We start from the raw sequence: 23,417 nt of genomic DNA on the forward strand, positions 1-23,417 counted from the left end.
CTGGAAAACATCCTCCTGATCACACTTTTGTTGTTTTGATGAAGACTGTAATATTATTCTACTACTGACTATACTGCACACTCAGTAAATATTAAGAAATGTTTAAACTTGCATTATCAAGTATGTCTGATTCTGTCATGGCATCCCACAGGCGGTTTAAGGATACTCAGAGATAAAGGGGTGTTGGTGTAAGTTGAGCAGAGGAAGTTTTTATTGGGATTTAGCGTAGGAACACTGACCCTGTGAACCAGGATGTTAGGGTGAGAGGGATCTCAGGAGTTAATCACAACTGATTACAGGCTCCTTTTAAATACTAGTGCATAGATACATGGACAAGGCTGTTGCAGCCATTGCAATTTCATATCGACTTTACATAGTGAATTGTGTGCAATGTGTATGGCATTTTGTTTGAATAGTTAAAGAACTATTTTACTTTGTTTGTTTGCAAATTCTGACTAAATGTCTGTCTAAAATGCATTGATTCACCACATACAGCTACTTTTCTAAATGTACATAAAGACATGACTGGAACTTTGAAGCAAATGTTATATAATAATAATTATTATTATTATATTTATTTATCACACATTATACATTTGCACATATACAGTGAAGTTCTTTTTTCACATATCCCAGCCAAGCTGGGGTCAGAGTGCAGGGGCTTGAACCCCCAACCTTCTGATCAGTAACCCAGAGCCTTAACTGCTGAGCCACCACTACCCTGGCATTGTCCCTTGTGACCCATGGCCCTACTAGTTCAACTCCTTCCCTCTTTGCTAAGTAATTGATGGAAGTATGAGGTATGTTAGGTCATATGGCCCTTACTGTATATTTACAATCAAAATATTAGTCTTTGGCAAAGACAGTGATTTTAAACTTTTTTCCAGTATAATAGTGATGGATGAAATACATAAACCATCATAATGGTACAGATCAGGGATTTTGTCAAATTGGCAATTGTCTGGATCTCAAATTTCTTTATTTTCTGTTGTTTACATACATGAGATTTTAGAAATCACTCATCAAAATATTGTTAATAATGACATAATCTGTGGTACGAGCCCCTGCTCTTTGGCTTCTGTTTTTTCCTGTGTAGGCCACCAATCAGATTTAGATGGAGACTCTAAATGGTGAGGATGGTGAGTGTTGTCTTGTTTAGTTAAAATAGATTACAGTAGACAAAGTAGGCAAAAAAGCTGACCCGGAAGATTTATTTTCTGTGTTTCTTTCTTTTCCAAAGGGAGTTAGAAAGATTTCTTAACTCTTAGTTAAAGTTTAATTTAGTCAGCTCACCTGTCCTTGTTTTGTTTAGCATGTTTTTATTTCCTATTGGTTTTGACGGCTTCTTATGTTGGTCCCAAACTTGGGTCGTAACATAAACTGGGGACTTATCCGGGATATGTACCACCTGTTTGCATTGCTATAAATGTGTTTTGTAGCTTGCGTCATTTAGGAAATTGAACTGCATTGCTACTTTGTTTTTGTTTTGTTTTTTTCGTAGCATGCTTTTGTTTGTGGTTTTGGCCTGCAGTGCTACCTTGTTCTCTGTAGCATGCTTTGTTTCTGCCATTGTCCAGCATTGCTACTTTTGTTGTTTGTAGCATGCTTTTGTTTCTGTCTTTGGCATGCATTGCTATTTTGTGTTTCATAGGATGCTTTGGTTCTGCCGCTGGCATGCATTGCTACTTTGCTTCCTGTAGCATGCTTTGTTTCTGCTGCATTTTGATTTTGGACATGTGGCAGTTTTGATTGGTGGCTCTTCGCGACCACTATTTTGCTGTCGTTTTGAAGTCGCTTTTGTTTGGCCATATGTTTAGGCTCATTTATGGCGTGGAGTCTAGTTTTTACTTAATTGTATTTTTCTCAATTCTAGGCTTTGATGGGGTACTTCTCTTGTGTCAAAAAATAAAATAAAATAAATAAATAAATAAATCTGGAAAAGGAAAAGACCCTGCCTTTTGAAAGCGCTAGAAATGTAGGCCTTTAGCTCAACTGACCTGCTACTGCTATTGCTGCAGTTACTACTGAATTTGATAAAAGTAGAAACATTTGTTTGGTCAGTCCTTCTGTGGAAAAGGATGACAATTATTTCACTCACTTCAAGCATGTTGCTAGTTCTTCAGTTTGGAAATAACTCTTGAAATGTGTTTTAGCAGATACTCTTTTCCTCTGTCCACACCACCTCTGTGTCCTGTTAATGTACTGCCTTTTTATTCCTTTGGACCTGTCTGAATTGTGCTTCTGCTTTTGTTCCAGACAGTGGGTATATGGCAGGTATTGTTAGATTTATCTGTGCTTCATTAAATAATTTTGTATTCTTCAATGTTTTATGGGTGGGGGTGTTACGAGCCCCTGCTCTCTGGCTTCTGTTTTTTCCTGCGTAGGCTACCAATCAGATGTAGGTGGAGACTCTAACCTGCTACACCTGGAGTCCTGCTTATTTAAAGAGGTGCTGGCTGCACTTCATGGCTGCTGCCACTGCCCCAGGAAATGTACTTGTGTGTTTAGTGTTTGTTTGTTGTTTTTTATTTCATATTTTATTTTAAGAGGATGGTGAGTGTTGTCTTGTTTAGTTAAAATAGATTGCAGTAGACAGAGTAGGCAAACAAGCTGACCTGGAAGATTTTGAAGAAGTGTTTTTTTTTTTTTTTTCAATGAACTGTAAATCATTGTTAGAAATATTGGCAAGGCAAGAAGCAGAATAAAATGTTTTTGCCATACAAAAGGTGTTTTGATTTTGTTTTTGAACATTCAAAAAACAAAGGATGTTTATGATATTCCAAGCTTGCACCTGCCAGGGAGTTTATTTCAGCATTATAGTCTTGCTCCATCTTCATCTGAACGATCATAATAGCATGGGCCTGTGAGTAAAATCCTGGCTGCAAAATCACCTGATTTTAGGGTTCCTCTGCAATCCCAATTTAACCAATGCCTATGGAACATAATAATTACTAGGAAAGTTTCAAAACCTGTCATCTTATTGATAGATTCATCCAGATCTGACAAAAGCCCTTAAAGGGATAGTTCATCCAAAAATGAAATTCTCTCATCAATTACTCACCCTCATGTGTATGACTTTCTTTCATCTGCTGAACTCAAATGAAGATTTTTAGAGGAATTTCTCTTCTCATTTGGTCTATACTATGCAAGTGAATGGGTGGCAACATTTTAAAGCTAAAAAAAAAAAAATAATAAGCATAAAAGTAATCCATAAGACTCCAGTGGTTAAATCAATATCTTCAGAAGCAATGTGATAGGTGTGGATGTGAAACAGATCGCTTTCATCTTATTGTGTTTTTGGTGATGGTGCTGGGCTGGGAGAAGAACTTAAATATTGATCTGTTTCTCACCCACACCTATCATATCACTTCTGAAGATATAGATTTAACTACTGAAGTCCATACTTGGCACCCATTTACGTGCCTTGGACTGACCTACAGAGCTGAAATATTCTTCTAAAAATCATAATTTGTGTTCTGCAGAAAAAAAGGAAGTCAGACACATCTGGGATGGCATGTGGGTGAGTAAATGATGAGAGAATTTTCATTTTTGGGTGAACTATCCTTTTAAAGTAATAGCTCAGCCATAATTTTATATTCCATCATTATTTCCCTACCCTCATGTTGTTCCAAACCCATGTGATCCTTTGTATTCTGTGGAACACAAAATATGTTAGACAGAATGTTAGGGACTAACAGTCTCGGTCACCATTCACTTTCAAAATATAGAGAAAAGGAACACATTCACTGAAAGTAAATGATGACCAAGGCTAAAATTCTGTCTAATATCTCCTTATTGTGTTGCATGGAAGAAAGAAAGTCATATGGGTTTGGAACAACATGATGGTGAATGATGACAGAATTTCCATTAATAATAATAATAATAATAATAATAATAATAATTCTGTAATACATGTTAAATGTGTATTATGTAATGGAATATTGATCTTTTTCGAACCAAGACTCCGCTGGAGTCGTATGGATGACGTTTATGCTAACTGTCTGTGATTTTTGGAGCTTCAAAAGTCTGATCACCATTCACTTGCATTTTAAAGACCTACTGAGCTGAGATATGTTTACATTTTTCTTTAAATGTGTTCTGCTGAAGAAAGAAAGTTATACACACCTGGGACGGCATGAGAGTGAGTAAATGATGAGAGAATTTTCCTTTTTGAACTATTCCTTTAAAAAATGGTCAAAGAGCTAACCAACATGGCAAACATAGGTTGTGTCACAATTTGTTTAAAATGTCCTGGCAGACACAGCGAACCGAAATAAAATATTTGTTCTCTTAAATTTGAGATGTTATTCCTTTTAGGGGTGGGGGCGTGGAGGGCTGTTAACCTAAAAATGTGCTTCATGTGGTAACATCTAAATAAACTGGTTTTATGCAAGATGCAAAGATATTATTTAGAATCACTGCATCAACATGCATACAAGGTTACACAAGCAAAACATATTTCCAGGGATAGATCAGTTAGAAATAGTCTTTATTAACCTAAAATGATCACTAATTTAGGTTAGCGAGCCACTGCCTGTTGCTCTCCTACACAAAGTGACCACTTCAATGTCTTGTGTTCCCCTGCAGAGGCCCATTGCAGGAAGCACAGCTGGCATCTCTTCAGAGGAGCTTCTTTAAAAGCCAAGGGACTGGAAGTTTTGCTTCAGCTCTTGTGTTCCCCTCTGGCCTTTTAATTTATGGGGGCCAGAAGGGAGTCCTGGTTTATGGTAGTCATCCTCCTAACGGCATGTCCATGCTCCTTCTGACAACCTGGCATTGAGTGCTGCTTGTTTCCAATAAAATACCTACAGCTTCATATGGGAAAAGAAACAGTGAATTGTTTTCTGTTGGTACCATGTGAGACACTCAATTATACCGTTACTCATTTGCAACTGAAATTAAAAGTAGGGGGATCTCTTATAAAGCAGATATAAATCACTGAATGTTCACAGCTAAGAGCAGCTAGAATCAAGAGCTTTTTCAGTTTTCTTGGGGTAGAGAGAGATGGGGGCTGCTGCCGATGTTATTGTCTAAACAGCAGTGCAGACAGTAAATCCACTGCCTGTCTCTTTACACTGACATATTGTTCAGGGGAGACGTTTCGCATCCCTGGTGAATTACATTATTTATTGCTGAGATCGTCCATCAACATTTTAGACAGCCTGGAGAATTAGGATAAGAGCATGTGCATGCATATGCAACATGCAATCTTGAACCGATACATCATACTTTATATGACAACTCATCAAACTGCATATGTCTCTATTGTGCTGTGAGAGCAGTTTGTCTAAAAACTGTATACTTTATCAGGCTCAATAATATGAAGGAATTTGGTCAATTATAAATATTGTATGAGTTGAAGTTACATCAATAGTAAAGACATTGTCCCCTAAATTCAGTGCTTGTCAGGACACTCTCTTTTCCAAACTTGTCAACAGCGAGTGATTTATTGGAGGATTGTAAAATCCACTTGTGCCGCAAAGGTTTTTTTAATTCAACTTTCTCATTTGGTATAGGAACTATTTAGTTCTTTCCTTTCAGCCTTACCATGTTGACTCTCCACTACGTGCAGGAAATCCATAAGCCCCCTCCTTTTTGTGTGCCGTAATTACAATGCATGGCTAAAAACAAATGGCCATTCATTGAACTTTATAAATGCAAAGATCAAGTGAACAGGAAACTCCACAGTCAGTGTTTTGGGGTTGATACTTAAATGAGGTTATTTCTTGAAGATGCAAAAAACAAACTTTAGTACAAACTTTAGTGATCCGAAGAGGTGGAGAACCACACTTTTAGGGATTTTGGGAACAAGTTGAGCTCAATTGCTATAATAGACATAGGTGAGATCTAAACATTTTTATCACAGTTATGTGGTGAATATGTACTGTGCTCAGCACTCTGTGTCTGATCACAAACACATTTCAATTATGTAATAATAATGGGAAAAATTGAGAATAAAAGCAATAGAAAAGTTAGAAAGAATTATTCTATGGGTTAAATACACTGTAAAAAAATAAATAAAACAGAAATCTGCAATTGTTGTGTTAAGGAGCTTTTTCTACCTGATGTAACCCTTGAAAATTTAGCCCTAACCCTTATTTATTCAGGTTGATTCAGTGATGTTAAATACAATTTTAACTTGAATAAATCCAGTTACTGTAATTAGATGTTACCACATAAAGCACAGTTATAGAATCCCGTTTTTCTTTTTCTTTTTTTTCTTAGCCTGTGCAAATGTAACAAAAACGATTGTAATATTAAATGAATATGCTGGGTTCAATATAAGTTAAGTTCAATCAAAAGCATTTGTGGCATAATGCTGATTACCACAACAATTAATCTTGACTTTTACCTCCTTTTCTTTGAAGAGAGCAAAAATCTGGGTTACAGAAACACTTACAATGGAAATGAATGGGGCCAATCATTAAAATTATAAACTTCACATTACTGCCTTTAAACCGTCCAAAAAATAGTTCCATTTACTTCCATTTTAAGTGCCTCACTGTAACCTCGAATGTTGCTTTTTAAAGAAAAGGAGGGACGAGTTTAAATTATTTTTTGTGGTAATCAACATTATGCCAAAAATGCTGTTGATCTTAACTTGGATTGAACCTGGAACGTTTCTTTAACATCTTTTACGCTTGAAATTACAAGTGCTGTATGCACAAGTAAATGTGAATCACTGGACCCTGGCACAATTTGTTGGCACCTTATGATTTACAAGTTAAAGGAAGCTCTGAACACGTTTACACTGATTGGTCTGCTGGTCATGTAAATTCAAGGTTCCACAACAAAGGCTGTTAGATTAAGATACATGTTCCTCAGGACCACATATTTCCTTTGCCACCAGTAAGCACACATGTTTTTCATTACAAAAAAAAAGAAAAAAAAAAAGCTCACAGATGTCATCAGCCACAAGCTCCACAAGTTCCACATCTCAGTGATGGTTGTCTGTGGCACTGTGTTAACACTCATGACTTTTGTCCTGGGAAGGAGGAGTAACCATCATGGAATGATAAATGTTTAAAGGCCCTCATGTGGGCATCCACATGAGAGAGGAAATGACATGGCCTAAGAGGTGCACAAATAGATAGTGATGTTGAAAGATGTATACATGATTTATTACCATCTTTTGGGCAAGATTTCAAAGTACCATTTTGTAAGTGCCAAAGAATGTTTCATGTGCAGAAAAATCAAGATTAAAGATTAAGTTAACCATTTGATGTTTCACAGTGCTATCCCCCTCTCCCTTTCCCCCTTTATTACTTTCCTCATAAGAGCTCATGGACTTCCTAAACCCATAATGTAATCTGCAGCAAATATCTATTATGGTGATCCAGTCACAATGCAACATATCTGAGATCTTGACAGGCTGAGGCAGTGAGTGGCATGTGTGATCTACTGGGGAGTGCTTGAGCAAACAACACATCAACAGGATTAGAGTAAAGAAAAATAATGAAAGTCTTATCCTTTTTATCCTGTTTACCCATCTTGAAAGGTACACCAGTCTTTGGCAAACCATATGGCTTAGAGATTTTGATTCAGCTAAACGTACATGTATTTAATATAATTTAATATGCAAAAATTTATAGAAATTACCAAAAGCATGCATTTCATATACACTTATATTATTTGCTAAATGGTGAAAACAAGGCTTTCGACGAATGGGTGAGTAGGCCAACATATAAAGCGGAGACCAGGGCTAGTTGTCACACACTCCAGGTTTACTAATAGGTTTATTATTGAAAGTTCATTTCTGTCTAGGCACATATGGTAAAGTCATAGCTCCAAGAAAGCCATGATTGAACATTTCCACCGTTACTGCCCAAATAGCAGGGCATGATGTCACAATACTAAAAGCGGTCACAATGGAAACTTCTATCAAACACCCTATTAGGCCTATATGCTTTTCAGAAAAACAGTAAAACACTCATGAAACACACAAAAATATTCATGGAACAGCAAACATGTAAAAAGTTAAAATGTACAAAAATAACAAGCCATTGTTTTGGTTACAAATGTAGTAGATCATAAATTGTATATTTTACAATATACAATGTAATAGCATAAATTGTACATTTATGCTATTACTGCTATTACAAATAATATGATGATATTACAATTTTGGAGGATAGAAATAATAATTATAATAACTAGATAGTAAAGTTTGAAGACAAACTTTATGTTGGCTTGACAAAGCCTTGTCTGAAAGTTTAAAATAATTGGAAGAGTTGGAAATTTGAAGGTCTTACAGTCAGACAGCCAGCTGCAAGAAGTCCTATGCAACCCTACCCCTTGCTTGTTTTTCTGAATGGCAAATTGGTTCCTAGGATAACCCCATTTTTTGCAAGGCAGTTACCATGGTGACACTGAAAAGGATCCTTGCCACCCTGAGTTAAATGAAAGAAACCCAAAGTCTCTATGATGTTCTGGTTCAGAGATATGTGATTTGTTACTTGGTTGCTAGGGTAACCCCATCTGGTTGCTAGGCAGTTACCAAGGTGATACTCAAAAGGCTCCTTGCTAGCCTGAGTCAAATGAACAAAACCAGAAGTCTCTACGATGTCCAGTTGCAGAGATATGTGATTTGTTACTTGGTTGCTAGGGTAACCTCATCTGGTTGCTAGGCAGTTACCAAGGTTATACTCAAAAGGCTCCTTGCTACCCTGAGTCAAATGAAAGAAACCCAAAGTCTCTATGATGTTCTGGATCAGAGATACAGTATGTCATTTGTTACTTGGTTGCTAGGGTAACCCTATTTGGTTGCTAGGCAGTTACCAAGGTGATACTCAAAAGGCTCCTTGCTTGCCTAAGTCAAATGAAAGTAACCCAAAATCTCTACGATGTACTGGTTCAGAGATATGTGATTTGTTACTTGGTTGCTAGGGTAACCTCATCTGGTTGCTAGGCAGTTACCAAGGTGATACTCAAAAGGCTCCTTGCTACCCTGAGTCAAATGAAAGAAACCCAAAGTCTCTATGATGTTCTGGTTCAGAGATACAGTATGTCATTTGTTACTTGGTTGCTAGGGTAACCCTATTTGGTTGCTAGGCAGTTACCAAGGTGATACTCAAAAGGCTCCTTGCTAGCCTAAGTCAAATGAAAGTAACCCAAAGTCTCTACGATGTACTGATTCAGAGATATGTGATTTGTTACTTGGTTGCTAGGGTAACCCCATCTGGTTGCTAGGCAGTTAGCAAAGTGATACTCAAAAGTCTCCTTGCTACCCTGAGTCAAATGAAAGAAACCCAAAGTCTCTACGATGTACTGGTTCAGAGATATGTGATTTGTTACTTGGTTGTTAGGGTAACCCCATCTGGATGCTATGCAGTTACCAAGGTGATACTAACAATGCTCCTTGCTAGCCTGAGTCAAATGAATAAAACCAGAAGTCTCTATGATGTCACGTTGCAGAGATATGTGATTTGTAACTTGGTTGCTAGGGTAACCCCATATGGTTGCTAGGTAGTTACCAAGGTGATACTCAAAAGGCTCTTTGCTACCCTGAGTCCAATGAACAAAACCAGAAGTGTCTACAATGTTCTGGTGCAGAGATATATGTTTTGTTACTTGGTTGCTAGGGTGAGCTCATTTGGTTGCTAGGCAGTTTCCAGGGTGATACTAACAAGGCTGCTTGCTGGCCTGAGTCATTCGAGCCAACAATGAAGTCTCTATGATATTCTGATTCGGAGATATCCATCTAAGTTAATTTGAATGGAAGTCAATGTGTTTTGGTTGCTAGGGTGCACTAAATGGTTGCTAGGGTGTGGCTAAGTATTGTCCAGCATGATATTTAAAGGCTCCTTGCTGGTCTGAGTCAAATAAGCCAAAGTTGAAGTCTCTACGATGTTGTGGTTCAGAGATATGTGTTTTGCTATACGGTTGCTTGGTAAGTCCATCTGGTTGCTAGGAAGTTGTCAGGGTGATCCTAAAAAGGCTGCTTGCTGGACTGAGGCGCCGTTTGCACGACAATGTTTTCAACTAAAAATGGAAAACTTTTTATGCGTTTTGGCTATTCGTTTACACGACAGTGGCGTTTTGGGGCCTGAAAAAGCAAACTTTTGAAAACGGGTTTCAAAGTGCAAGTTTTTGAAAACGATGCCGTTATCGTCTCCGTGTAAACATACAAAAACGATGTTTTTGATGAATTTGTGAAAACGATGACATCATGCACACGCGTATTATGTGTTATATATAGAATGATGGATTGATAGGCATCAATTTGAGATGTATAATTATCAATATGAATACTGGTGTCTGTGCAAATAACAATAAACAACAATTTATTCATTCGAGTGTTTGTATGGAGTGTGAGCTTGTACAGTAGGCAGAACCTGCAATTTGAAAATCTTGAAATTAATGTATGGATTCAGATGGGAAAAAATGTATTTTAAATGTTATTTATTTATTTACTTAATTTTATTTGATGTACCTTTACCCTGCGATTCATTCACCCACCGCTTATGTAAATGAATGTTAGATCCAGTGTACACAAGACCTCTCTCTCTGTCAGAAGATATCCATATATCAGAGTTCTGTCTGATATCCAAAACCAGTCAACATCAACAGCTTATGTTAACTCACTCTCCTACCAGCCCAAGAGTCAGCAGGGGGAATACAGAAGGCAGGAGACGAAGTTATGGTAAAAATGAGCAGAGTTTATAGAATAATCTTGAGAGTTCAGTCTGCACGCGAGACATTTAAAACTACAATGGCGGACTACAGGACTGTGTTTGTGCTGCTCAAGATTTTGAGTTTATTGATGCTTCTCCAGCAAAGTAATTGTAGTAATAAAGCAACCTCATCGTCCGTCCAGACAAAATTACTCGATGCTTTCGCCATCTTCATTGTTTGTATTCACCGCTCTGTGGAAGAATGCTTATGTGCGCAGGCGCGTAGTGTTTCTTTACAACGTGACATCGCCAACTACTGGCCTGGTATGCATAATACAGCATTTTTAGTCGTTTTCGCGGATCCGTGTGAACGGGGATCGTTTTGACAACTTTGTCGTCTGCACGCGAAACTTTGTCAAGCCAACATATTAATAATAATAATAATAATAATATATATATATATATATATATATATATATATATATATATATATATATATATATATATATATATAGAGTATATACTGCTCAAATCCTTATAGTTACTATGTAGCCCTTGTGACACCTTCCCCTTAAGACAACTAGATCCGATCTCCCTATAGTGTCTGCTGTAGTAACTGTAAATGTACAAGACATTCTGTAGCAAACAAACATGTGAGCTTGTAAGTATTTGGTACGTTATTGCCATCTAGTGGAGAGCATGCTCAACAACTATTGCGATAGATCTACTACATGAAGCAACAATTATTAATTAATTTACTGTCTGCACTGCTGTTTAATTATAACAATTAACAATTATCATATCCCATGCGACATATTAAAACAGTTATAAAACATTATAATTATAATTAGCAAAACAGCACAGCATTTCTGCTACTCTTCTTGCTTCAAGGGAGGTGCTAATATTTTTTAATTTATTTGAATAGGCTAGAATTTGTCCTATTCTTTAATCAAACTCAAACCAAATAATGTCATTTTATTTTTATTCAAATGCACAACAACAATTTGTATTGTGACTTTACCAATTTAAACTGTTAAAATACACAAAATATTGTAAAAAGATAAATTTACTCACCTCTGTGCTATTCCAAAACCATATGACTTTCTATCTTCAGTGAAAGGAAATTTTAGAATATTAGTCCTAATACATGGTGACTCTCACTATGGTGGCTATCAGCCCCTAACATTCTGCCTTATATCTCCTTTTTTTCTTTTTTCTTTTTTACATAGAAGAAAGAAAGTTAAATGGGTTTGGAATAACAAGAGGGTGAGTTTATAATGTCAAAATATTTCTTTTTGGGTGAACTATGCATTTAGACATGCATAAATTAACAGGTTGCATTAGTACACACTGACCAGAAAACTTTGAACTTGATCAACAAAGAGGTTGGTAATTGTCCTATATTTTTGTCAGTCAGAGTACTGCATTGCTCCCCCAGCTGAGTCTAGTATCTCCCAAAGTTTTTTCTCCCTCCAATAACATCTGATGGAGTTTTTCCCCCCATGCCAAAGTCGCCTTTGGTATGCTCACTTGCTGCTTAAAGACAGAAATTATGGCATGATTTAAAAAAACTTCGATTTTTAATGAAGGTGCAAAAGACTTTTATGACATTACAGACATAGATATTACAGTAAGGGTAAAGACATTTATGACATTACAGATATTACAGAATTTTTGTTCTGTAAAGCTGCTTTGAAACTATGTTGCAACAGAAATAACATGTTGTTTACAATGATTTGTCACTTGAGGTCCTGAGGACAGAGCTGTTTCCACATATCAACACCCACAAAATAAAACATAACTTTATGAGAGGAGAACTCACTACTTGCTTTACCATGTGCCTGTTGACTGGCCAGACTGCCATAATTGGGACCTCAGTTCAGCTGCAAAATAAATAAATAAATAAATAAATAAATAAAAAGGCAGAGTGAAGATTTGATTGAGTGATAACATTAGTAGCATAATAATATAATACGCCTTATAGCGAAACATTTTCATGAATTCATCATGAATTTGAGCGACAACCTTTTATAAATATCTTTCACTGAGGTTGCTGGACATGCAACAGTGATATGCAGTATATTTATAATATAGAATGAAGCTTTAAAGTCCATATCAACATGGTAAAGAAGAAAAAAAAAACAGCATGAAGAGAATATGAACACAGGCATTGTACATATGCTGGCTGACATTGTGTCATTTGACAAACTTCATTTGTGTCATTTCACTCAAATGAAAAGAATCTACATTTCTGTTAAATGCATGTGGATTCTATTGAAGAGGTGGCTTCAGTTCAGTTGACTCATGAGTAGTTCTTGCACATCTTGCCAGCAGGAGGGCAGGAATGATATGGGGGATTACGCTGCTCTTCAGCTTCCACCCACTTTCAGCCTGCAGCTTGAGCCACTGATAGGGGCAGCCATGAGGGTTTATCAGACACAGTGACCCCTCCCTTTCACAGAAGCGTATGCTCAGATAATTTCTTTTATTTTTGTATTTTATATCATAAAAATGTTAACACTTCAGAGTTTAATTTTGCAGTTTGTTCTTTTTTTTTTTTTTTTTGCCAAATTTTTCATAACTAAAAAAAGTGAAAACCTACACTTGTAGATTTCTACTTGATCTAACCCATAAAAATTACTTTTGTTGGTGTAACCTAATTTTTCAGGTTACTTTAATCAGATTAAATATAATTTTTTATTTGAATAAAGCCAGCTAATTTAGATGTTATCACATGAAGCACAATTTTTAAGTTACCTGACAAAACATTTTAAAAACCAGTGGTTTTGAAACCTTGAGAAAGCAGAGGGCACATGTTCTTACAAATTATTTAATGTGAGGAGTTTGTGCATGATTGTTTTGTAAAAGATTGCACTGGGGGGAAAAAAGGTTAAACTAAAAAAAGTAACATCTAAATTAACTGGTTTTATTCATGTCAAAAATATTATTCATCAACTGAATACATTAGGTTACAGCAACAAAACTAATGTTAAGGATTAGATCAGGTAGAAATAGCTCTATGGCAACAATTGACAGATATACTGTAAAAAGTGGTAACCTGCAATTGATCAATTGATCTGGCCATTAAAATTTGCTTTGTGTAACGTCAAGGTATTCAGGTTGATTCAGGGATGTTAAATAATGTTTTTGATGAATAAAATCAGCCTTATTTACCACATGTGAAGCCAGTTTTTTAAGTTCACTTATTTATTTTTTTTTCAGTAAAATTATAGGAAAGGTGTAAGATTTCCCACAGTAATAGATGGATTACAACCAAAACAACTCACTGTAATTTTTATTGTCAGGTAACCTAAAATGTGCTCCATTTGGTAAAAACAAAATTAACTGGTTTTATTCTATTTAAAAAAATATTTAATCTGACTAAATATCTGACAAAGCAGGTTACACTAATGAAAATACAAATATGGGTTAGAACAAGTAGAAATAGAGAGGTAACAATTGCAGTTGAACACTCTTTCAGTGTAAAGAAATTATCCAGTATACACACACATGCAGTAGGATAAGAGTCCTGTAAATCATCTAAATTAGTAGAATTAATGTTATATGTTTTGGACATGTCTTGTAACTGTCATGGTACATAAGCAGGACCCAATTGCAGGAATTAGTAAAATAATTTTATTAAACAATAGAAAAACAGGAAACACAAACCTCATGAGGGAGGAAACTGGTAAGAACACACACACACACAAAAAAAAGAAACCTAACAAACCAGACAAAGGAGAAACATACAAATCCAGATCAACAGACATGGGAGTGAAATGATCCGACAAACACAAGAGGAAAGGGAGCACAATATATACCGACAAGGCACAAGAGGAAACAGGTAAAGACAATCAACATAATGAGGACTAAACTAGGGGTGAGACCAGAGAGAACAAGGAGTTGGGAGAGCACATGGTAAATGTAAACATTAGCCTAAGCCATGTGCTCATATATATATATATATATATATATATATATAAAAAACAAACACACAGACACAAAAAAAAAAAAAAAAAAAAAAAAAAAAAAGTACAAAAGACAGAAGGGCAGACAGAGAAGGATCATCACAGTACCCCCCCGCCAACAGACGCCTCTTGGCGTCCACACCCGACAGGACTAATGGACTGGCCCAAGGAGTGGCCAGAGGACCAGGAGGGCAGAAAGCAGATCAAGGAGGGAGTGGGTGTAGAAGACCAGGGGAAAGGAATGGGCCAAGCTGAAGGACAGATGACACACCAGGGGGATGGTTTGGGCCAGGTTATAGGTGGACCAGAAGGCCATGGCAGAACCAGAAATGGACCCAGAGGCCTGGATGGACCGGGAGGCCTGGACATAGCCGGAGGAGAACCCAGAGACCTGAATGGACAGGGAGGCCAGGGCCGAGCAGCTGAGTTCAGCACCAGAAAATCCTCAGCCACTGGACAGATGGGGTTGGTGGTGGCTACTGGGCAGAGGTCAGATGGGTTAGGGGAGGCCGCTGGGCTGCAGGTGAGGTAAGAGGCGGCACAGGACAGGTCAGACCGAGCTGGGACCCTGAAGGGCTGGACAGACTGGGCAGGGGCCCCAGAGGACTGGACAGACTGGGCATTGACTGACAGAGGGGACTGGGCAGACTCTTCAGTAGTTGTTGTGGACAGGACGGAGTCAGACTGGTCAAAGACCACTGGGGACAGGACCGATTGTGTGGCACCCACTGGGGACTGAACAGACTGAGCAACAGACTGGTAGCTGGTGTCTGACTGGTGCTGGTTACTGGGCTGAGCAACAGACTGGTGACTGACGGGTGCTGGTTACTGGGCTAAGCAACAGACTGGTGTCTGATGGGTGCTGGTTACCGGGCTGAGCAACAGAATGGTAGCTGGTGTCTGACAGATGCTGCCACTGGACCGAGCAAAGGGCTGGTCGACAGCCGCTAGGGACTGAACAAGCTCGATGGTCACCGGGGGCTGGACAGACTTGTCGAAGTCTACAGGGAACTGGACAGGCTGTGTGGCAACCGCCGTGGCGGAAAAAGCTGGCTGCGACTGGGGAACGGCCTCCCCGTGGCTGGGAGCGCTGGTAGTGCCTGGGGAATGGCCTCCATGGCCAGGAGCGCTGGCAGCAACTGGGGAACGGCCTCTGCGGCCGGGAGCGCTGGCAGCGACTGGGGAACTAGCCTCTTGACTGGTAGCCACAGACTCAGGTGTGGAGCTCCATCTCTTCCTCCTCATATGAGTGATGGGAAAAGGGGCTGCAGCACCCACCATCAGTGAAGGAGCATCACTGTCCACGGGCTGGGATGAAGAGAGAGAGCGCCCTCCGAGTCACAGGTGGAGATAAAATAATCCCACTTTAAAGCCAATTTTATGGTCTCGGTAAGACTACCCTCTTCACCCCCAACAGGAATACAGGACTTGACTAAACCAGGTCTGCCACAAAGAGATCAATGAGGCATTCCTGGTTGAAGCCCAAACCCAACACTAAAAATTCAAGCTCATACTCCCTCACCGACTGGTTTCCCTGAGGGAGATCGAAGATGCTCTGGGGGGTGTGATCCTGACAATGCACAGGGGAACGAGGTTTAAAAGGAAAAATAAACTCATTCCTGCTGGGTCCAATCTTGGTCAGATTGTTCTGTCACAGTAGGTAAGCAGGAACGAGAACCCAAATGCAGGAATGAGTAAAATAAATATTTTATTAAACTAAAGAAAAACAAACAGGAACCAAAACTCTCACAAAGGAGAAAACTGGTAAGAACACAATTTTTTTTTAAAAAAAAATAAATAAAATACTGCACAAGACAACAAACAAGACAGTGGAGAAACATACAAACGCAGGTCAACAGACATGGGAATGAAACAATCTGACAAACACAAGAGGAAAGGGAGCACAACATATACAGACAAGACACAAGAGGAAACAGGTGTAGACAATCAACATAACACTAAACTAGGAGTGAGGCCAGAGGGAATGAGGGGGCGGAGTAGGAAGAGCACATGGCAAACATAAACATTAGCCTAAGCCATGTGCTCATACATAAAACAAACCCACACAGATGAAAAACTGAACAAAAACTGAAGGGCAGACAGAAGGATCATGACAGTAACTTGTGCATTGTCACTCATTTTTACTCTTTGCATTAGCAGTTTATGAGTTTGTTGTTGTGAACTGCGAATTTTACGACAGTATGGTAGCACTTTAAAATAAGGTTACATTTGGTAACATTAGTAAATGTAGGCCTATTAGGTGTCTTGAACTAACAACCAATAATATATTTTACACTATTTAGCTTATTAATCTTTGTTAATGTTAGTTAATAAAAACACAATTCTTCATTTTACTTCATGTTATACTTCATGTTAGTTCATACTGCATTAACTAATGTTAACATATACAACTTTTCATTATAAAAATGTGTTAGTATGTTGAAATTAACTTTAACCAAGATAAATAAAAGTTCTATCAAATTAATGTTCATTTTTAGATCATGTTAACTATAATGTTGTTAACTAAAGTTCACAAATGTAACCTCATTTTAAAGTGTTACCATATTATTGTCAGTTGGAATCCCAGCATGAGTTCCTCTAATATGACGTAAAGTCATTCACTGCCACTTTTTTGCTCAGTGTCGATTCAGCTCAGCTGTCAGTGGGTGGCTCGCACAGTCCCAGCATTTACAGTGCAGTAATAATATATTACCGTCAGGGCTGTATGTGTTTTTGTTACATGCCATGTTAGTTCCTGTTTCCTTGTCATGTGTTTCCCATGTTCTTGTGTCTTGCCCTCATTGGTTCATTGTTTCATTAGGCTGTTAGCAGTCTTGTTATCTTGTTTTAGAGTTCTAAATGTTCATTGATTTTCATTGTCATGTGTTCTCCTTTGTCCAAGTATTTAATCCTCTTGTTTGCCATTGTCCATTGTCAGGTATTGTTTGTGAAATGTCATGTCATTGTTCTAGTCTAGTCAAGTCAAGTATAGTCATGTTTATGTTTTGATTTTTAGTTAAGTTAAGTCAAGTTCATGTTTGTTTTGTTCATGTTTGGATTTATGGTTTTTGGATTTCACTTATGTAAATAAACTGCACTTGGGTTCTTCACATCATCATCGCCTTCGTCTGCCAGCCAGCTTCGTTACAATTACAGTATATATTAATATATGATATAAGTATTATATTAATATATACATATTATATACTTTTAATATTTGTAGTGTTTTAAAGATTCAAGTATTGCAAAATTAGCTGCAAAAATAAAGGGCTTCTTGTGGAGCACTTGCTTCTGTTTCACACATGACAATAAAAGACAGAGCACAAGCTGGTCCTGAATAAATTATTTAATCAATTACAATAATGACAACTGTGCATGTGCACAATTTTATTTTTTACTCTGTGCTTGAGCACTGTGGGATTTAATTGCATCCATGTGGCTCGAGTGTTTTGACTACCTTCAGCAGAATTTGTTTCTTTGACCGTTTGATTCAGTGACCATTTCTGGTGATGACAGAAGGTGGTGACAAATGAGTATCTTGTGTGAAATGAGTTAGTCACTGAATCAACGATCAAAAGAAAATTTTAATCCTTTAAAATGTGTATGTCTAAAGACCTACAAAGAGACTTTAGTAGAGGTTTTAAGCATTATAAGAACAAAGCAAATCTATAATTTCCTTACAGTTTGTGAGCTGCTAAGCATGACTGTTATCAAAAGACAACAATAATAATAGTCTTATAATAATTATAATGTGTTTCAATAACATCCGTACGTTTTCATGTATAAAAAAGTGTGTCTACATATCTATTGACTTCAGTAAAGGTGTTCTAAGAACACAGCAGATCTATCTTTTTTCCTACAGTTTGTCGACGGCACACCAACATTGAGGTAAACAGGAGCTGATTAAAATAGCTTTACATATTTAACACAGATCTAGTAATCTGCTTAAATTGGCAAAAACAACCGATCAAACCTTTACCTCACAAACATAATGTAAAAAGAATAACTTAATGAAGACTCATGTGCTGATATAAACTCCACTTATAATGTGTGCTTAAAAGAAGGACTGGCCTTTGTTTTTTGTTTTTCTGCAGTGCATTTCACATAATGTTGACAATCAAGAATGATATGCTGATAAATAACTCATTTGTGTGTTCCTCATCTCTAGATTATTAATTTTGATCAACATCAATGCCGATAAAAAACATGGATAAATGAGCATTGTTGAAAGCAACTTTGTAGAAATAAACGGAGCCGCTTTGATTAGACTGTCTGACTGATGGCCTATTACATAAAGGTTGTTTCGGCTCATGAAACTCACCTGTGATTGGCTGGATGGTTGCTCAATCAGCCCAAAGTAACAAAATGCAAATAATACTGTATACAAATCCACCATTTGGACTAGATATGGGTTTAGCTTGAAAAAGTGTGTCCCCAAGTCCCCCGCAGCTGCTACGCCCTTGCTATAACCAAAATAAATATTTGTTCATATCCAAAGACTCACATTAAGATTTTACCTCCTAAATCTCCTTACTTTGGTATGGCAAGTATTTACACAATTGACTGTTACACTAGTACGTGTAGCTGAAATGTTTAGTTACTATTAACATAAGGGTTTTAAATTATGAAAACAATTTATCGAACTATTTAAAATATTACACTCTTTGGTGGATTCTTGATAGTCCGTCGTACGATTTTCTGATATTGGAATATCAAAAGTCTTGTTATTGATTGATGCTCTTGTCATATTTGGCAGTTTTCCATGAGCAAACTGTAAAATCCAATAGTTAACCTTACTTTAAAAAGCATGTAAACCGATTGCCAGCAGTAAATGTACATATTTGGCTCAAGTAAAGTGAACTAGGAATAGTCCACTTGAGCCAAAAAAGTATATTTACTTGATTTTTTTAAGGCAATTGGTTTCCTCACTTTTTTTTTAAGTAAAGCCAACTTATTACATTTTACAGTGGCAAGAAATGGGGAGGAGGAGATCTCCAGCTTAGCTGCATCTTGTTGACCTCAACGTCTGTTTTTTTGTTTATTGGCTTTCAGGATGTTCACAGCGTTCCCAAAAACAAAGACATATTTCTCTCATCTAGACATCAGTCCCCGTTCAGAGCATTTACGCTGCCACGGAAGAAAATTGTCCAGGCTTTGGCCGATGGCGCGAGGAACATAAGCACACTTAGCACTACACTGTCGCCCCTCAGCAGGTTCCATGCCTACCAATTACGAATACATCCTACAGACTTTAAGGTGCGTTGAAATTAATTAAGCAACACATGTTCACTTACCTGATCTAGTCTTATGCTACAAACTGCCTTTGATCAACATACTCTCCCCAAATTAAATGTGACATTTTTCTTTTTGGGTTGATATGTCTTGCGTAGAATACTAATGTTAACTTGTTAAATTCTTTTCACAGCTTTTTAATCATTGCATCCTTGTGACGCTGGCGTGCTATATGGGTGATAACTTCACCCCAGTTGCACATGCGGCGGTGGACAAGTTTCTCTCAGCTTTTTCTGCTGTTTTAGCTGAGAAATTCCGATGAAGACCCCTCCTAAGTATACGGAAGCCCTGAACCGCAAGGTGGGGAAAAATATTGTCTTAGTTCCTTCCTGAGCCTAAGTCTTAATTTTTTTTTTTTTTTCTCTCTTCCTAAATTGTATTTTTCTCTCTTCAATTTTTTTTTTTTTTTTCTCTCTTCAAACAAATGCATGCGGTACCAACCTTGGCCACCAGGTGCCACTATAAGTAAACATGTAATCTTATGCTTTTAATGCTTTCTCTGTTGCTATATAGCTGAATAATGCATTTATTATTTATTTAAGGGTTTGCAAACCTTAAGACAAAATCAGGTTTCATATGTTTGATATGGCATTCGTTGTCTTGTAACAATTTGAGTTTTTTTTTGTTTGAAATTGTTGGTCTTTCTAAACCATCTATGCCATTTTCTCAGTGTTACATGGTGGAAGCGAAGGAATGTATTGAGGAAAACAGGAAACATGGGGAAATTATTATTATGTCTGTCCTTTTGAAGTGTTAGGGGTACATCTGGTAATGTTAATATTGTTGTAAGTAATCTAATTTCTAAACAAAAAGATCATTTATAAATTAAATCCTCACGACTGAACAGGGATGTCATGTGCGACTTTCATGGTGGAATTTAATTATAATAATATATTTTAATATAACAAGTTGTCTATGCTTTTGAAACACACTGTCTACTGCAGAAGTGAAGAGTTCCAGATGAAGAATGTCAAGTAAATATCCAAATATTGTTGGTCTGTCTAAACATGAGCTAGATGATTATACAGATGTAAAATGCTCATCCCAAACAAATTGGTGAGGGGTGAGGAATCACCTATAGTATCGCTCCCCGGGTTCCGCCGGGGGGGAAGAATAGTAGGCTACACACACCTGTTTTGTATTAGCAGTATGGGCGTGAAGCTATAAAAGTACAATGATTTCTGTTGTTAGGGGGGGTTTTGGTACCTCTAATTTTTTTGCCGGAGCTGCCGTGCCGGAACGTGGGCTGGCTGTTATTGCGAAAATGCTGTGAATAAATTGGGAGGGGTTATTTGTGACTTTGGGGTAATCTTGAATTCAAGGTTTAGGTGGCCGCTGTTGATGTGTTCTACGAATGCTGTATCCCACGTCCAGTAGTGGGTTAGGAAGCCAGCAGTACATTTGTTTTTGTTTTACATGCTTGTGGGTTTCTTTTCTCCGGGGAGGCCTCATTGAATGTTATGTGTAATGTTATTTATTCGTCCCCCGGCGTTTATTATCATGAGCGTGCATGTGAGTGGGGGTATGAGGGCAGGTTGTTTATCTCTCCATATGCATTCTGTAATGTAATTGACGACGGCTATGTATTTAGCTTGAGTGGTATTAATGGCATGTATTGACTGATCACTGATGGTGTGTATTTATGATGTGTGGTATTTAATTATGTATTCTGTGGATATTTATGTGTTTTAGAGATTTGCTGTGTAAGGAGTTTGTGGTCATATGAATTAATTTGGTGTATTGTACAATCATTTTTAAATTCCCCTAATGAATATATAGACTTGTTTGTTGATGCTCTGAATGTCCCAAAGTCAACCTGCTGTGGATTGTTAGCAATACCAAATGTTTGCCAGGATAATTGTACTTGTATTAATGGGATCAACCTACAGCTACCTACAGTATATTGAGTTGTGTACTTGAATGTTTTCCTTGGTTATTTGGTGCCCAAATAAATATTATTGTCCAGTGGAGGACCTGTTTGTGAGCCCCTGCACTCGGGGGGTTCCATCTCCCGAGCCGCGGAACCATTCATCACAGCATCTCTGGCCAGAAGTGAGCGTTATCGCATTTTAAACTTATTTCACGTTAGCGTTCTGTTATAATTTACACAACTGAAAAATATTTTACTTATGGTAGCCATCCAGCTTTTACCTTACAGTACAAAAGATTCCACTCATCTTTAATTACCTCATGGATATTTTACAAATTGCTCTTATTCTTACATTCGCAGTACAACCTCAATTAGGCACTTGCAACTTCTCAAATCTGTCACTGCAATTTCAAATCTTCGTGCCTTGACTTTTGCAACTATTTTCACGATATATCTGATGCATAACTAACTTGTACACTTGCAAACTCAGTGTTTGCAAGAGAGAAAGGTGGGGCAGGGGGAGGGTGCAAAGGAGTCATTTTATAGGTTGGTGCCTAGCCAATGAAATCGGACTTCTTTTGTACACGATGTCACGACCATAGACATATAAATGGTCAGGACACCCGCGGCCTTAACATTACCAGATGTACCCCTAACACTTCAAAAGGACAGACATAATAATAATTTCCCCATGTTTCCTGTTTTCCTCAATACATTCCTTCGCTTCCACCATGCAACACTAATCAAATGGCATAGATGGTTTAGAAAGACCAACAGTTTCAAACAAAAAAATAACTCCAGTTGTTACACAACAACGAATGCCATATCAAACATATGTAACCTGATTTTGCCTTGACTAAGGTTTGCAAACCCTTAAATAAATAATAAATGTATTATTCAGCTATATAGCAACAGAGAAAGCATTAAAAGCATAAAATTACATGTTTACTGATATTGGCACCTGGTGGCCAAGGTTGGTACCGCATGCATTTTTTTTGAAGAGAGAAAAAAAAAATTGAAGAGAGAAAAACATTTATTTTATTTATTTATTTATTTATTTTATTTATTTATTTTATTATTTTTTTTTTTTGAAGAGAGAAAAAATAATAATTTTGAAGAGAGAAAAAAAAATTAGGAACTGAGAAAAAAATGTAAGACTCAGGAAGGAAATGAGACACTATTTTTTCTTTTTTCACCGTAAATTTTTTTTTCCACCTTGCGGTTCAGGGCTTCCGTATAAGAAAGATGGAATGGTTCCGCAAAATTTATTTATCATTTATTTTCATAATAAATGTATTGCAAAGGACGTGTGTCTATCATCTTTACCTGAATAATGCCGTAGATAGGTTATTCAGTATTAAAGAACATCCATTGGCAATGGGTTAGGACACCTCCCTCTTTGAACTATTGATAGTGCCCTCTGTGGATTGTTATACTGTGCGTGCGATATTTTGCTTGGTTTGTTTGTTATGGGCAGATGTCCATATAACGCAACGCACAATTAATTCAATCCATCCTGGGTTTTTTTTTTTTTTCCAAGTATCTTGGACTTCCAATGAAATGTCATAAGGCTACTTCTGTATTCGCTAAAATAAACAAATAAGGAAATCATTTTAATTGTCAATGATTTGTGAAAGTGGGGACAAACTGTCTCTCTGCTTCTCCCCATAGGTT

The 23,417-nt window shown here is 37.4% G+C and overlaps 1 protein-coding gene across 1 annotated transcript; it reads left to right on the forward strand.

The window, feature by feature from the left end:
* Positions 1-14,391: 14,391 nt before the first annotated feature.
* LOC127426829 (hemoglobin subunit alpha-D-like) lies at positions 14,392-22,411 on the forward strand (the record flags this gene model as incomplete). Its single annotated transcript, XM_051673859.1, has 3 exons — positions 14,392-14,457; positions 19,634-19,837; positions 20,007-22,411. Coding segments are annotated over 3 exons (399 nt in total), but the record flags the coding sequence as incomplete, so codon positions are not given.
* Positions 22,412-23,417: the final 1,006 nt, after the last annotated feature.

Source organism: Myxocyprinus asiaticus, chromosome 36 (genome assembly GCF_019703515.2).
Source record: "Myxocyprinus asiaticus isolate MX2 ecotype Aquarium Trade chromosome 36, UBuf_Myxa_2, whole genome shotgun sequence".
In the NCBI taxonomy this organism is placed as follows: domain Eukaryota; kingdom Metazoa; phylum Chordata; class Actinopteri; order Cypriniformes; family Catostomidae; genus Myxocyprinus; species Myxocyprinus asiaticus.